Below are 17,117 nucleotides of genomic sequence, written 5' to 3'. Positions count from 1 at the left end.
CTGAGACCTCTGGTGTCTGTGGTTTCCATTAAGAATTGCAATTGGTTCATCTGACCACAGAACAGTCTAGATACACATCACACAATAGTAGCGGTGGCCGTGGTTCTAGTACTGCACACTTTGTTAATGTAATAAAAGAATCTCCATTATTTTTGCAGGACTTTTTGTGTGTTCACTGAATACATTTTAACCTACAAAATATTAAGGATTAGGAATTTCATGGGTTTTTTTTGCTCTGGTTTGATGTCTGGTCCACACACAGTGTGAAGGAGGTGGAGAATTGTTGTTCTGAATTAAATCTTTGAATGTCCTGCAGTCTGATACACGTGGCCAAAGCTGCCTAGGGCCGACCACCACTGCCACCAGTCTGTCAGACATGTCCTGTGGCCTGGTCCATCATATTCGTCCTTGCCACACTGCTACACATATTGCCATGACCACTGCCACTCGGATAGACATGTCCTGTGGCCTGGTCCACCATCACATTCCACTATAGCACGATATTGGTATAAAGACAAAACACACAAAAAAAAATTCGATTTCACATCCGCTGCCATCATGGGATAATATTTGGTGGCTTTTTTTTTATTTTTGAAAATTCAATTCTTCATCACATTCTAAGTGTCTGGCACAAATTGGTCTCCCAAATAACAAAGCTTCTGTAGCACTTACAAGCCATAAAAATCGGGTAATTTTTCTACAAAACCATTTGCAATATAACTGCTGTGTGTGTGAAAAACCAGACATGCACATTTTCTTGCTAAATTGGGTAATGTTGGAGCATTTTAAATGTGCAAAAGGGAGTTTTAGCCCCTTGTATGGTCAAACTCTGAGCTTGTATTCTCAACTTACCATTCATTTTCTATAGATACATTCACTTTGATGTAACTTCGGCTGTGTTTGCCTTAGAGCTAAAAATTGGATAGATGGGTTCCTAGGAGCCCTAAGAGTATTCTACCCTATGTTTTATAGATAGGTTCCTAGGAGCCCTGACAGTATTCTACACTATGTATTATAGATGGGTTCCTAGGAGCCCTGACAGTATTCTACACTATGTATTATAGATGGGTTCCTAGGAGCCCTAAGAGTATTCTACCCTATGTTTTATAGATAGGTTCCTAGGAGCCCTAAGAGTATTCTACCCTATGTTTTATAGATAGGTTCCTAGGAGTCCTGACAGTATTCTACACTATGTATTATAGATGGGTTCCTAGGAGCCCTGACAGTATTCTATAATGTGGTTCTTGCTGAACGTGCTCGCCCCTGAATGAACTAGGAATCAGACGCAAAACAAATCATGAGAGGTTCATCCATCTGTTGTTGTACCCACTGTTGTATTATCTACATATATAACCCCCACCTCCGTATTGTCATGTTTAGTGCTATACAGTCATACAACCTAGGCAATTCTTATCTCCAACAACCTTCACCCCCCCATTGTGTTTATGCCTTTTGTATTCCCTGAACCCCTCTTATACTCTCACCCCCCACATTCTTGTTTCTTTATGGTGTTATACTACCAACCTAAATGGGCATGTCAGAAGTTCGCCACGGGGCCCCGCCATTCCTAGTTACGCCACTGTTACTGTGTATGGAGTATGGGGCTGAGTAACATGTAGAGAAAATGAGGGGAGGTGAAGGTCAATATATCCCAGTCCCAACCTGTGTTTTTATCCAGTCATAGCTCTGGAAATAATAGACAGCTCTGTATCTTAGTGTAATTTTTATAGGTTTTATCATGTATGAGATATAACTTTTTGAAGTGACCTTCACCTCCCCTCATTACTCTACATGTTACACAGCCCCGTACTCTGTACACAGCAACATTCAGTGAGAGGCGGAAACAGCTCTCAATACAGAAGCAATGGGAAAGAATAATGAGATGCAGGGTTTCACACAAAGAAGGCAAAAAGTTGTACTTTTGATTGGAGACCAAAGTTGGACTTGCAGGCCTTTGTGTCTATCCTAAAAAAGCGGATTCATGGCGGAGAGGCTACAAACAGACACCTTAAAAAACAATTGAAGCGAATGGGTTTTTAAACAGACCGTTTGCAAACCGTTCCCAATCTGTTTTCCTTCACTTTTTGCAGATTCACAATGGAAAGACAGCAGGCGCAAGTGTGAATGCTCCCTGACAGAAAAAGACAACTGAGTTCTTTTTATGGTTTACCTGTATTGTAACCCCACTCACATTATATAAGTAAGGAATATGGGGGGGACATAGTGACCTTCCATAACCTTGTCACTTTCATATATATATATATATATATATATATATATTGAGAGAGGGGGACATAGTGACTTTCGATAACCTTGTCACTTTTATATATATAAAATTTATTTATTTGTGTGAGAGTGAAGGGAAAGGTCTGGGAAGACAGGTATGTCCCAGCCAGTCAGCTAAAGGGTGTTTGGTAAAGACTCACACCAGGGAGGTCAGCTGACTAATCAGGCCCTAATAATAACAGTCTGAGTGTGAAGACTAGCAGGGTGGCACCACACTGACAGAGCTGACCTGTCCAGACCGGACCTCCAAAGCAGGTACTGTGCCACCCGTTGTTATTGCCAAGGTGGGAGACTGGTAGCCAGTCTCCTGTATAGTCAGGGAAAAGTTTCCTTACGTTTAAGTTAGTTTCTCAGCCGAGAAGGGTTTTGTTTTTGTTTTAGTTTATCCTGTGGCTTTGCAAAAGCAGTGTATGCGCTACATGTGAATAAAGCCTGAGCCTGTGTACAATCTAGTGTCTGTGTCCCTGTTTCCTGCACTGTTACAAGCATCTACCTGAGCGATTCCCCACAATATATATATATATATATATATATATATATATACAGTATATATAAAAATGTATATACTCACGCACTTATTTATATTTATACTTATATTTATTTTATATATACTCTTGTACACTTTTATACTCTTATACACATATTTATATACTCCTCTACACTCATATATACATGTACTTATATACTCGTGCCCACATTTATACTCATAGATGGATTATAGATAGGAGGGGATACGAACTTTTACTTTGTTTGCCGCGTGGTATTTGATTGGAATCGAATACCTCGAACGGCCTGATATTTGATCGAATGCTTATTTGATCGAACGGCGCTCGCTCATCTCTAGTTATTACATGTTAGTTTATCCGCTCCTTTATGTCTTACAGTGTCCATTACTAACATGCCAGCTAGGTAGGACAGATCTATCAGGAATGTTTGATATCATTGTCCAAGGACTTATTTCTTGTAGTGCCAGTTTCAATAAAGTTGCGATATATATATATGTTTAGATACTGTTGTACTCCTGTGACTCATTCTACTCTGGGTCACCCGGGGTTATTTTAACCCCCACTGCATGTCGGCCGCTCCGGCAGGTCATAGTGCAGAGACAGAAGAGCTGACATCAGGCAGTGTCACTAGATAGTGGCTGCCATCGCTCCTTGTCTTTTTCTTTTGCAGACTCCCTGACAATACATGTACAATGCAGAAACGCGTTGGACAGGGATAGTCTAGAGACAATTTACATTAATAAAAAGAGAAATTAGATTTAGCTACATAGGGACTGAGCAGATGTGACGGACACCTACATCTGGTATCTGATACCTACAGCTCCATGTTATCGTCTGTTTTTAGCCCTTGAGGATTCAGTCTATGATACAGGTGGCTATAAATAGTCCGGGCAATGGACCAGCAGTCGGTAGTAACAGCTGAGAAAACCGCACCGCTTCTATTGTCGCAACAGGACAATAGAAGCACTGGACCCTGAGGTACACCACTTATTTCACAGGATCAAGAACTGAGCCCTGGGGAACATTACTTATACCAGAGGACCAAGAACTGAACACTGGGGTACACCACTTATACCAGAGGACCCAGCACTGAACAATGGGGTACACCACTTATACCAGAGGACCCAGCACTGAACAATGGGGTACACCACTTATACCAGAGGACCCAGCACTGAACAATGGGGTACACCACTTATACCAGAGGACCCAGCACTGAACAATGGGGTACACCACTTATACCAGAGGACCCAGCACTGAACAATGGGGTACACCACTTATACCAGAGGACCCAGCACTGAACAATGGGGTACACCACTTATACCAGAGGACCCAGCACTGAACAATGGGGTACACCACTTATACCAGAGGACCCAGCACTGAACAATGGGGTACACCACTTATACCAGAGGACTTAGCACTAAATCCTGGGGTACATCACATATATCAGAGGACCCAGCACTGAATCCAATATAATTGGACCATATAATTATCCTGCAACAAGTTAATACAATTCTGCAGCGTTTTACAGACCAGACATTTTGAATAATTGTCCCATAAAGGGTTCGCAATCTGCTTTCTCTATCATTATGTCTTTGGGGTATGGCAGGAAATCCACAAAAACACAGAGAGAACATACAAACTCCTTGCAGATGTCTTTGGTTGGATTTGAACCTGCAAGTTTACAGTGCTAGCCACTGAGCAACCGTGCTGCCCTATTAAAAAAAAAAAAACCTCCCATCAAGACCACTGTACCCGCCTGTGCTGCTCACTCGAATTGCATATACAAATGGCCCTCTAACTCCTCGGTTATATTGGGAGGGGGGGATCTATAGATTATGCCAAAAAGTATTTTACCAGTGGTCACATCTTTATGAAATTCCACCAACAAAAATTCTGCATCCTCACAATCTTCACCTAAATTTGCTTCTTTCAAATTCTGTGGTGAAAGGGCAAACTGAATTGCTAACAATGAGTTAAACTACACATGACTTGTATGTCCTGGAAGAAACCCAAGATTGGGATGGAACTTGGCAAGGCGCACAGTTCATAGCTCAGTCCTTGTTGTTACACTATGTTCTAACTGTTTTTGCTGCTCATAGTATTTGTGAGAAGAGTCTTCTAGTAATTTGTGAACGTCTTCTTGGATTACTAAAGGGATCCAGAACATTAATGACAACAAGGTGAGGAGGCAACCAGGAGGAATTAAAAAGTGGAACGTCTTGCATGCGATAATACACAGACGTTGCTGAGCAGCACGGTAAGTTTTTGTTGTATAAACTCATATCAGCCAAACCAGAGACTGTTGTAGTAGACAGAGCGACCTATCTAGAGGTAATTCTTCACCAGTCAATCTTAAAGAATAAAAGTCTTCCTTACTGGACACACCTTGGTGTGAGGTATTAGGTTCCTAAATTAATAGACTCCAGCTAAGCTATACTGAGTACCGGATAACTTATGGTGTTTGACTTCAGGTTGGCCACTGACTTTGTCTCTGCTACTGCTCTCTTCTGACTACCTGTTGCTGACTCCAGCTTGTCCCTGACCACTGAACCTCTGCCGCCAGCCCAGATTTTTAACCTGTTTACCCACTCTTTGCAAACTATGCCAGCACTGACCACTTGATGATCTGCTCCTTAGTCCCTCGTCCACCTGGTCAGTTGTCACCAACATTCGGGCCACTTAAAAACGTAACAACCTAGTGGTCTCCCTGCAGCAAAGTCCAGATCTTTGTCCCGGGGATAAAAGGTGCAGACCAGGGAGGCCAGTTGGTCAATGTCCTTAGGACTGGCCTTAAGCCAAACTGTTAGCCCTCCAAGAAAAGGATTAGAACAGTGAACTGGGCATTTTAGGAATCAGGCGAGAGTTGATAAGAGGAAACAGTAGCATTTCCATCTGGTAATATATATTACAAAGTTTCTTGCATTCACCTGAACTATTGAATTATAAGAGAGCCTCTTTAGGAGAGTGAATTATTGTCAGCTAGACTTTGTACCTGTTCATTAGGGAATTGAAAACTTATCCAGAAACTGGGGTAGGTTATGGTAGGGTTTTGTGGTTTGGATGTTCCAGTATGTTTATATAAGTTATATTGTATAGAGAAAGTTGCCATGTTCTAACAAATCTGCAATCTCCATAGAATTCTTGATCGTTGTGTAAACAAGGAGGATTTTCTGACTTTGGGATCTGGTTTTCATATTATTTGTGCGTAGTCCCCCTGCTCTGTTCTCAGGACTATAATACTGGGCTTTTGTGTTCATATAATAGTATTTGTGGTTATAATACTATAGTAGAGTTGAAGAGAGTTGTAGAATTGAAAGTCAAGATCTCTGAGTTATTTTTATGTACTTGAGAACCAGTGGCGTAACTAGAAACGGTGGGGCCCCAAGGCAAACATTTGACATTGCCCCCCCCCCCCTCAGCTCCCTAAAAAACAAACACACATCAGGGACCTGCCGGGACCCCTAATGTCCTGGGCCCTGTACTGCTGCTAGCCCCATAGTCATGCCCCTGTTGCGAAAGTTATTTATTTTATTCTGCTCCCCAGTGGTGGAGATATTATTGTCATTAATTTCAGCACCAATGTCTCCCCACTAGGGTTGAGCCGATCTTGAGATTTCAGGATCAATTTTAACATCTGATTTCCGATCATTTTCCAGCCGATCCCGATCGTGAAATTTGCTCGATCGCCAATCGGGATCCGATCTTTCCCGATCGCTCAACCCTATTAATGATATATACATGAATAGGGTTGAGCCGATCTTGAGATAACCTCTGACCTCAATCCCGCCGGAAAAGATCGGGATCGGAATTCCGATCGCGATCGTGAAATTTACTTGATCACCGATCGGAATCCAATCTTTTCCAATCCTGATCGTTCAACCCTACTCCCTGCTGTCAACAGGGCAGGCCTAACACCGTAGCGCCATCGCTGACAGTACTCTTCCATAGACAATGTGTTGCCGATGCAGTTTTTCCCACATTGGTTTTTTACTGCGATCCACCACTTGGGGCCTTAGCCTAAAAGCCTGACCTCATGTATACTGTGTATACTATTATATTTGACTAATTCTGTATTATATGTGTATCATATCTGAATCACATAAAGATTACCAAGATCACAAGAGACACACATGACCAGCAATGAAGATGTTTTGAAGGGAATCTGTCACCAAAACCCAACATACAAACCCATATCAAGTGGTGCTTTCCTCTTGTACCTCTGTTGCTGCGATATCGCTGTCTTTGTAGGTATGACCTCTTTGGAGCAACAGCTACACTCTCATTGCTCCAAGGAGTTCATTTTCATATTGACATAAACAGTAATATCTCAGCAATGGAGGAAGGGGGAATACACCATACTGACTCAGGTGACCCTAACCTATCTATCTGGGGCTGAGTTGATATGCTGGGCTCTGGTGACAGACTCCCTTTAGTGGGAAGTCTAATGGAATTCCTTCCCCTAGGATGTTATGTATTCTTCTTGTACTGCTTATTAATTGATGAAATAGACTTTGTTAATGGTTAGATACAATTTCATGATACCGTCGATAAACCATGTTCATATTTGTCTTTCCACAGAAACCTTTCCTGGCACCATGATCATCGCCAATCCCACCGTGTTGGTTCTGTCTATCCTTTTAGGCCTTCTTATTGCCCTATTTTTCTATAGACAGAAAAGAAATTCTCATTCTAAGCTGCCCCCTGGACCTAGACCACTGCCCATCATTGGGAACCTGCACATGCTAGACCTGAACCGACCATATCAAACCCTCCATCAGGTAACAGACTGTATGGCTATTGTATCTTAAAGGGATCTGGTTCTGTCCCCTTGAAACCTGTACTATATACAGGGGCGAACCTGTGGCCAACTACAGAAAAACGCCCCCCCCCCCCCCCCCCCCCCCCGCCGGGAGGAGCTTGTCCTGGACTGGCTTAGGTAACCAAAAATGCCGCCCTCCCTGAGGCCCTGGCATAGCGCCTCTTGAAGCGGTCGCTTCAGGTCGCCTCATGGGAGGTGCGGCGCTGACTACATAGAGTGAATATTTAAAGGTATTGACCATGTCATGTCTTTTTTTTTTGTGGATCTTTTGTGGCTCTGAGTAGGCTTCCTCGAGCAGGACATGTATAAACAGGTTGTAGGTGATCATATTATCTTGCAAATGGACACCAAGAGGAAGTGTCAGACTAACAGACTCTCCTGCTTCACTTTTGCAGCTTTCTAAGAAGTATGGACCGGTGTACACAATACAGATGGGAGGAGAAAAAGTTGTTATGCTGTGCGGATACGAGGCAGTAAAAGACGCCCTTGTCAATCATGCAGATGAATTTTCAGGAAGACCAGGAATACCACTTTTTGATGATATAGTAAAAGGACGTGGTAAGGATCGTATGGTTAGTGCTGAATGGTTTAAAGGGGTATTCCCACGTCGCATACTCACCAGTCTTCACTGCTGTAAAATCTTCTTTCTTCCTGGTTTCTTACATCATATGGTGGGCGGGGTTTCACATGCAACCTGCCGTTTATCTCTGCCTCCAAATTCGCATGTAGCTCCGCCCACCCATATTGGACTATGAAGTACAGGCAGGAGCAACTCCATTCTGTGTTACATACAGAGACTGCCTGTCTCTGCCATAATGAACACAACTGAATTATCTAGCCTGATAACTGGGAGACCAGAAGAAATGAAAGCAGCTCCTCTATCTGAGTGCAGGATCTAGGTCACGTGGTGTAGACACAGGATTAGCTAAATACACAGGCTCGCTCCCTGCACTTAGCCCCTCCTCCCTCCCACCTGAGAGCAGCAGATACATCACTTGACTTTTGAGCAGATAAGTCAGGGCTGTGTCAACAATGAATTGAATAAAGTAATATAGTGGACAAACAAAGCAGTTTTTCTGAAGCAATGTATTTAGGAAAAGTCTTACATCCACAGGATTTCAGGTTCCCTCCTGTCTTCTCTCTCCTTCACTTCCTGGTTTTCATCTCAGTCCAGCAGCGTGCTTACCAGGACTCAAAGACTAAAATCAGAAGGAGAGTAGAAAATATGTGGTCAGGAGCTGGGACTTTGTTTTAAGCCCGACCTGAGATCAGATCTGTAACCTAGACATCCAGCTACAAACGCTGAGGAGAGAGATTTAGCTGTATCTGGTGAGGAGCGAGATAGATAAGGTAGTGTATTGGGTAAAATGCATTAGACAGCATAAGCTAAAAGTCTTAATATGATCCTTGAGATGGGAATGCCCCTTTGATCTCTATCCCTTGGTCATTTCTATTCTGACACAGGTAACTACGTTAAAGGGATCCTATCATTAAAACATAGACATTTCTGTCTACCACATAGGAATAGCCTTCAGAAAGGCTATTCTTCTCCTACCTTTAGATGTCTTCTCCACATCGCTGTTCGGTATATAATCTGTTTTTTTGTCGACATGCAAATGTGTTCTTTTGTAGCACTGGGGGCGGTCCTCAGTGCTCAAACAGCAATGGGGGCGTCCCCAATGCTGCGAGAGATCTCTCCAGTGCTGTCTCCATCTTCTTCAGGAACGGGTCTACTTCGCGTCTTCTTCCGGCGGTGGCTTCAAACTTCTAGCCGACTGTGCATGCCTGCCAAGCACAAGAAAATGGCCGCTTACAATACTGTTTAAATGGCTATTTTCTTGTGGCTAACGGGCATACGCAGTCGGCTTTTCCCTTTTTCCCTAGGGCCGAGACCTAGAAGTTTGAAGCCACCGCTGGAAGAAGACCCATTCCTGAAGAAGATGTAGGAGAGTTCTCTCGCAGCATTGAGGACACCCCCAGTGCTGTTTGAGCACTGGGGAACGCCCCCATTGCTGCAAGAGAACTCATTTGCATACCGACGAAAACCGGATTATATACCGAACGGTGGTGCGGAGAAGACATCTCAAGGTATTAGAAGAATAGCCTTTCTTAAGGCTATTCCTACGTGGTAGGCAGAAAAATTTTTTAATGATGGGATCCCTTTAAAGTAAACACAGTACAAGCCAGAAATTATGTGAGGTCATCTGCTTCACTGGCAGATTTTTAGTAGACGGAGTGAATAAGAGCTTACACAAGGCCCTACAGACTGACCCATGAGTATAAGGGTGAGTTCACACAATGTCTTTTGGCTCGTAATCTGGCACGTCTACGCCGCAGGAGCTTTTGCGGGCCGTATAAGCTCCCATTGATTTCAATGGGAGCCAGGATCATATACGCGGCACTATTTTGCGGCTGTGATTTTGCGTAGATTACGAGCCAAAAGACATCGTGTGAACTCACCCTAAGGGTCTACTCTAGTTTAATTTTTTTTATTGGTTTCCAGTTTCTTAAGTTCTTATTACAGTGACTTTCTTCCCATTCCTGACCCACGATGACCACAAGAAAAATTGTTAATCGGAACTTTACAATCCTACAATAGAAGAAGGCACCGATTAGGTCCGTGGGGTCTAAAATTTTTAAACTTCCACACCCCAAGTAACTTTAGCTTGACTTTCTTCTAAAATGTGCGATTCTGAGAAAACTTTGCATAGATAGTCAAGGCACAATATTTCATCAATGAGAACTTTTGACACTGCGCTCTAAATAAAACAGAAATATTGGTCGCCATCTTGTAAGTCTCATTATTTTTCACTCATAATTTGACACCCTCAGGAGTTATTCTTGCTACTGGTGAAAACTGGAAAGTGATGAGACGGTTTACTCTGTCAACACTTCGAGATTTTGGAATGGGGAAGAAAACCATTGAAAACAAGATTTCTGAAGAAAGTGATTTTTTGGTACAGAAGTTTAGATCTTACAAAGGTAGGTGGTCCAATCCAACCTTGTTCATAGCCATTTGCATATCTTACATTTAGGAAATACTAAGGCTACATGAGCGGGTGCGGGGTACGGGCCAGTAAAAATGGCATTGATGGCTCTTCACTACGGCCACTATGGCTGTGTGTATGGGCCCATAGAAATGAGTATATCCATACTTTGATCCTTAATTCCGAATCCAAAATTGCGTATAAAAAAATTGATCATATGCAGGAGACCTTAATGGTTAAGTATTCTATCTCACCCCAATGCTTTACTTACATCAGTACTGCTCAGTATACTTCTATGATGGACTCTATCTTGCTTTTGAGTGAGATAGGTTCCACCCACACGGAAGAAGTTGGCACTGATTCTGGCGTGGAACCCATGTCAGAATCAGCGCTGAAAAAAAAAGACTCCCATTGACTTCAATGGGTTCCGTTTTCCATGCGGAATCCATTGAAATCAATGGGGGGGCTTTTTTTCCCATTGATTTCAATGGGTTCCGCGCGGAAAACGGAACCCATTGAAGTCAATGGGAGTCTTTTTTTTCAGCACTGTTTCTGACACAGGTTCCGCACCAGAATCAGCACCAATTTTTTCTCCATCTTTGGATGATGGATTGAACAGTGCTCCTTGGGATGCTCAAAGCATGGGATATGTTTTTAGAACCTAACCCTGCTTTAAACTTCTCCACAACTTTAACTTTGTCTTGTCTGGCGAGTTCCTTGGTCTTCACGATGCTGTTTGTTCACTAGTGTTCTCCAGCAAACCACTGTTAATGTTGAGTACACTCTATTGTTCTGTTCAGTATATTGCATGTTTAGTAATTCACTGTTTTGGGTTTGGTTTCAGCTGCAGGGCTGTCTGTTTAATGTGTAGGGCTTTACGACCGGGGACTGCTGTACCAGGTTCATGATTGTTCATAATCTCACTGGGATATGAGGGTGCTGGACACTGTATCACATACAGGGCTAGAGTTTTGGGGTCCTGTGTTTATTAGTTTTTAGCTTAATAGTAAGATATTTCACACCGGTAGTTATTTGAGGCAAAGATTTGAACATAACAATCATGGCGGAGTTTGGTTGTGAGTCAAGGCTGAGAGACCGAGATGTTCAATGTGAAAGAGCTGGGAGATGACAGTCCATGGAGATTACTCTGCAGTGCACATGATACAGTCTATGCTCGGGTCTAGAGCAAGTACATGAGACACAGTCATAGACCTGCAGCCGGAACCTGCTTATTGTTTGCAACTTACGAAGGCAGATCCTTGGTGTATTGGCGAAGACGTGTTCTTCAAGTAAATGATGTGACCCCCATGGGTCTGCCTTTTACCTTGCAACTTCTACAGAGTCTGTCTCTACTTTACAAGCTTAACCTGAAAAGTCCTCCAAAAATGTAGCTACATGTTAATTGATGTCTCTATGACCCGTATCTTCTCATGTATTTCCAGGAGAGCCATTTAATAACATATTGATAATAAATGCTGCCGTAGCCAACATCATCGTCTCCATCCTACTGAGTAAACGCTTTGACTATGAAGACCCCACACTTGTGAAGTTATTAAAGATGAATTATGAAAATGTTCAACTGTCTGGAGGAACAATGGCCGTTGTGAGCAGCTCCATTCCATATTATATAAGATAAGATAATCCTTTAATAGTCCCACATTGGGGAAATTTCAGAGGGGTCTTACGGGAAATGATAGATGGAACGATAGATGGTCTATCCTTAGGACATCTAATGTGATATTGGTTAGCTAAAACTTACAAACATTAAGGTGTTTGCAAAATACAATCAAAAATATCCATTTACATAGCCAACCAAACTAATATAAGGCTCGGGTCTCACAGAGCGATCTCTTTACAGTTGGAATTATTGGGGGGGGGGGGCCTACTGATGGACGCAAAGTGTTGGAGTTGGTGGAGATGATAAAAGGTCTTCTAAAGCAGCCATAGAGTAAGCCAAGCCCAGTGTAGGACAGTAAGGGTACTTGATAGAGATGAGCGAATAGCGTTCTATCGAACACATGTTCGATCGGCTATCAGGCTGTTCGAGATGTTCGATTCCATACGGACACCACGTGGCAAACTCCAAAAAAATTTGATTCCCCTCCCACCTTCCCTGGTGTTTTTTTTTGCACCAATAACAGCGCAGGGGAGATGGGACAGGAACTACGACAACGGGGGCATTGAAAAAAATCGGAAAAAGTCATTGGCTGCCGAAATCAGGTGGCCTCCAATTTATACGAATAGTGGATTTCAAATCTGGGTCATATGAGACTGTGAACTATGTGACTATGAGACAGGGATAGCTGTACTGGCAGGGATAGCTAGGGATAACCTTTATTTATGTAGGAATGTTATTAAAAATAACTTTTTGGGGCTCTATCGGGTGTGTAATTGTGTTTTTTGTGAGATAAACTTTTTTCCCATAGGAATGCATTGAGCAGCGTTGATTGGCCGAATGAGATACAGAACACGTCATTCGGCCAATCAGCGCTGGCTCTGCCGGAGGAGGCGGAGTCTAAGATCGCTACACACCAGTCTCCATTCAGGTCTGACCTTAGACTCCGCCTCCTCCGGCAGAGCCAGCGCTGATTGGCCGAATTCTGGAGACTGGCCAATCAATGCTGGCCAATGCATTCCTATGGGAAAAAAATTAGCTTGCGAAAATCGCAAGCTGACAGGGATTTCCATGTAATAAAGTGACTTATATGCCCTCAGACATGCTTCCCCTGCTGTCCCAGTGTCATTCCAGGGTGTTGGCATCATTTCCTGGGGTGTCATAGTGGACTTGGTGACCCTCCTGAGATGGATTTGGGTTTCCCCCTTAACGAGTATATGTTCCCCATAGACTATAATGGGGTTTGAAACCCATTCGAACAGTCGAACAGTGAGCGGCTGTTAGAATCGGATTTCGAACTTCGAACATTTGGGTGTTCGCTCATCTCTAGTACTTGACAAAAGACAGTCAGTCTGCACCTCCTAACAAGGTGAAATACAGAAGTGTCCGCTCTTACATTTTCTTGACTTTGACTTAGTACAAGTGCAAATCATTGGAAAGAAATAAGTGGCACTGAGTCACCTGGAAGTGCCCCGTGTATAGCCATATACACTTGACCACTAGGTGGTGATGAACTATTTTTTCTCTTCTATCCTAGACTGATATATACTACAAAACACTGTATGAGAGGTGCCAGGTCGATATAGGTTTTATAGTAGTAGAAATAAAAGTATATTAGTAAGTTGCTGGACCTCCTACATCCATACATCATATTTATCCCCTTTCAGCTTTATAATACATATCCATCTGTGATGAAATGGTTTACTTCAGTCAAAGATAAGATGGCTAAGAATGTAGAGGAAGTTCAAGGGTTTCTTAAAGAGACCTTCACCAACCAGAGGAAAGAACTGGATGTCAATGACCAGAGGAACCTTATTGATGCATTCCTGGTCAAACAACAAGAGGTAACAAACACTAAAACATGGTTACATTGCAATGTGCTAATTATTATTTGTTTCACTTACCAGATTAGCTTCAGGGGTCTAGTGTCTTCTTTACATGTGATATATTTTATATTTTAGGAAAAGCCAAATCCTGAACTATACTTCACCAATGAAAACCTAATAATGCTTGTTAATGACCTTTTTGATGCCGGGATGGAGACAACCTCAACCACCCTGAGATGGGGAATTCTGCTGATGATGAAATATCCAGAAATCCAAAGTAAGTGACTAACCTGTATGTGTAGGAATGTCTCCTGTATCCTGTCAAGCAGTGACCTAGGGATGATGAATGTCATGACTCACTTCCACTTTGACTTAACTTTGAATATGTTTGCCTTAGAGAGCTAGAACTTGGATAGATAGGTTCATGGGAGCCCTAAGAGTATTCTACACTATGTTTTATAGATAGGTTCCTAGGAGTCCTAAGAGTTTTCTACACTATGTTTTATAGATAGGCTCCTAGGAGCCCTAAGAGTATTCTACACTATGTTTTATAGATAGGTACCTAGGAGCCCTGACAGTATTGTACACTATGTTTTATAGATAGGTTCCTAGAAGCCCTAAGAGTATTCTACACTATGTTTTATAGATAGGTTCCTAGAAGCCCTAAGAGTATTCTACACTATGTTTTATAGATAGGCTCCTAGGAGCCCTAAGAGTATTCTACACTGTTTTATAGATAGGTTCCTTGGAGCCCTGACTGTGTTCTACACTATGTTTTATAGATAGGTTCCTAGGAGCCCTGACAGTATTCTACATTATGTTTTATAGATAGGTTCCTTGGAGCCCTGACTGTGTTCTACACTATGTTTTATAGATAGGTTCCTAGGAGCCCTGACATTATTCTACACTATGTTTTATAGATAGGTTCCTAGGAGCCCTGACTGTGTTCTACACTATGTTTTATAGATAGGTTCCTAGGAGTCCTGACAGTATTCTACATTATGTTTTATAGATAGGTTCCTAGGAGCCCTGACAGTGTTCTACACTATGTTTTATAGATAGGTTCCTAGGAGCCCTGACAGTGTTCTACACTGTTTTATAGATAGGTTCCTAGGAGCCCTGACAGTGTTCTACACTATATTTTATAGATAGGTTCCTAGGAGCCCTGACAGTGTTCTACACTGTTTTATAGATAGGTTCCTAGGAGCCCTGACATTATTCTACACTATGTTTTATAGATAGGTTCCTAGGAGTCCTGACAGTATTCTACACTATGTTTTATAGATAGGTTCCTAGGAGTCCTGACAGTATTCTACATTATGTTTTATAGATAGGTTCCTAGGAGCCCTGACAGTGTTCTACACTATATTTTATAGATAGGTTCCTTGGAGCCCTGACTGTGTTCTACACTATGTTTTATAGATAGGTTCCTAGGAGCCCTGACAGTTTTATACACTGTTTTGTAGATGGGTTCCTAGGAGCTCTGTGAATGTGCTACACTATGTTTTAAGTTAATTTAAGTTGTGTTTTGTACTGTACTTGTTTGACCCAAAACAAATGTGTGGGACGAGTATCTGAAACCAAAACAAATCGTGAAAGGGTCATCTCAATGTTTCTCTACGGGAAAAAACATCAAAAAATTTGTGACAATAGCAGAAATGAATGAACAGTTGGGTTACGTGATGCTTGCACTAATCGGTGATTTCACTATAATCACCACACAAACAAAAGTCTTAAGATTGAACGTGATCAAAGTTAATGCTTTATCAGGTTGTTCAATGATCTTTTTCATTCCTAGATTTGTTTTTGTTTTGAAAATAGAAAAGGTCCAAAGTGAGATTGAGAAAGTTATTGGGTCGGCTGAGCCTCAAGTGACTCATCGGAAAGAGATGCCGTATACTGACGCCGTCATCCATGAGATTCAACGCTTTGGAAATATTATTCCAGCTAACCTTCCCCATGCTACTACTCAAGATGTGAACTTCAGGGGATATCTTCTACCCAAAGTAGGTAAAATGGAAATATGGAGGCTTATTAGTCTTTCTAAAGTACAATAGCATGTGGATTGTGTAATAGGGCGATTTGAGACACCAAACCTCCAGCCCATAGGGATCCATGGGAGGTTTAGCGCCCTAAATCACCCTGACAGGTTCTCCTTAAGTCCTATTGGTAATATGATTATGCCTATGTTGACCTCCAGGGCACCCATGTGATCCCACTGCTGACCTCCGTACTCTTTGACAAGGATCATTTCAAAAAAGCGGATGAGTTTTATCCAGAACACTTTCTGGATTCCAGTGGAAATTTTGTAAAGAAAGAAGCATTCATGCCATTCTCAGCGGGTGAGTAATTGTATCCCGGGTCACCTTGGTGATATCTCAGCAATGGAGACACCGATTCACAATGAGTTAAACAAATAATTGATTCAGGTGATTGTAACCTATCTACCTGCAGAGTGGGTTTGATATTCAGGGATCCAGTGAAACAATCCCTTTAAGACCACTAATTGTTTTCCAATGGTATTCAATTTTTGGATTTATAGCATCTGTGTAAGGAGAGGGCGGCTTTGCCTCTTTTCCATTTTTATGGAAATGTTTATATTGGATTGGCCCACTCATGATATTGTAGCACCAGGCTGACCCGTCTTTTTATATAGTCTATATTGGAAGCCATATTTTCACATACATTTTCCCTTTCATCTTTCATTGCTGTAGGGAAGAGAAGTTGTGCCGGAGAGAACTTGGCCAAAATGGAGCTGTTCCTGTTCTTCACAAAACTGTTGCAGAACTTCACGTTCCAGGCTCCTCCTGGGGACACGCTAGATCTCACCCCTGCTGTTGGATTTACATGTGCCCCAATGCCCCATAAGATCTGTGCTTTACCCCGTGTATAACCAATGAGAGCTCTGGTGTCTGTGGTTTCCATTAAGAATTGCAATTGGTTCATCTGACCACAGAACAGTCTAAATCCACATCGCACAATAGTAGTGGTGGCCGTGGTTCTAGTATTGCACACTTTGCTAATGTAATAAAAGAATCTCCATTATTTTTGCAGGGCTTTTTGTGTGTTCACTGAATA

The 17,117-nt window shown here is 42.2% G+C and overlaps 1 protein-coding gene across 3 annotated transcripts; it reads left to right on the top strand.

The window, feature by feature from the left end:
- Nucleotides 1-4,868: 4,868 nt before the first annotated feature.
- On the top strand, nt 4,869-17,089 carry LOC142198268 (cytochrome P450 2K1-like). Of its 3 annotated transcripts, none has more exons than XM_075269223.1 (10): nt 4,869-5,049; nt 7,371-7,570; nt 8,007-8,169; nt 10,444-10,593; nt 12,041-12,201; nt 13,881-14,057; nt 14,175-14,316; nt 15,861-16,045; nt 16,240-16,381; nt 16,754-17,089. In XM_075269223.1, the coding sequence occupies exons 2-10, from the start codon at nt 7,388-7,390 to the stop codon at nt 16,930-16,932; spliced, it is 1,482 nt and encodes a 493-aa protein (XP_075125324.1). In that variant the 5' UTR covers nt 4,869-5,049; nt 7,371-7,387; the 3' UTR covers nt 16,933-17,089. The 3 variants fall into 3 exon arrangements, with proteins under 3 accessions (XP_075125324.1, XP_075125326.1, XP_075125325.1); XM_075269224.1 differs by having other exon boundaries at nt 4,875-4,972; XM_075269225.1 differs by lacking the exon at nt 13,881-14,057.
- Nucleotides 17,090-17,117: the final 28 nt, after the last annotated feature.

This window comes from Leptodactylus fuscus, chromosome 3 (assembly GCF_031893055.1).
Source record: "Leptodactylus fuscus isolate aLepFus1 chromosome 3, aLepFus1.hap2, whole genome shotgun sequence".
NCBI classification, from domain to species: Eukaryota; Metazoa; Chordata; class Amphibia; order Anura; family Leptodactylidae; genus Leptodactylus; species Leptodactylus fuscus.
This window is presented reverse-complemented; position numbering and strand designations above follow the sequence as displayed.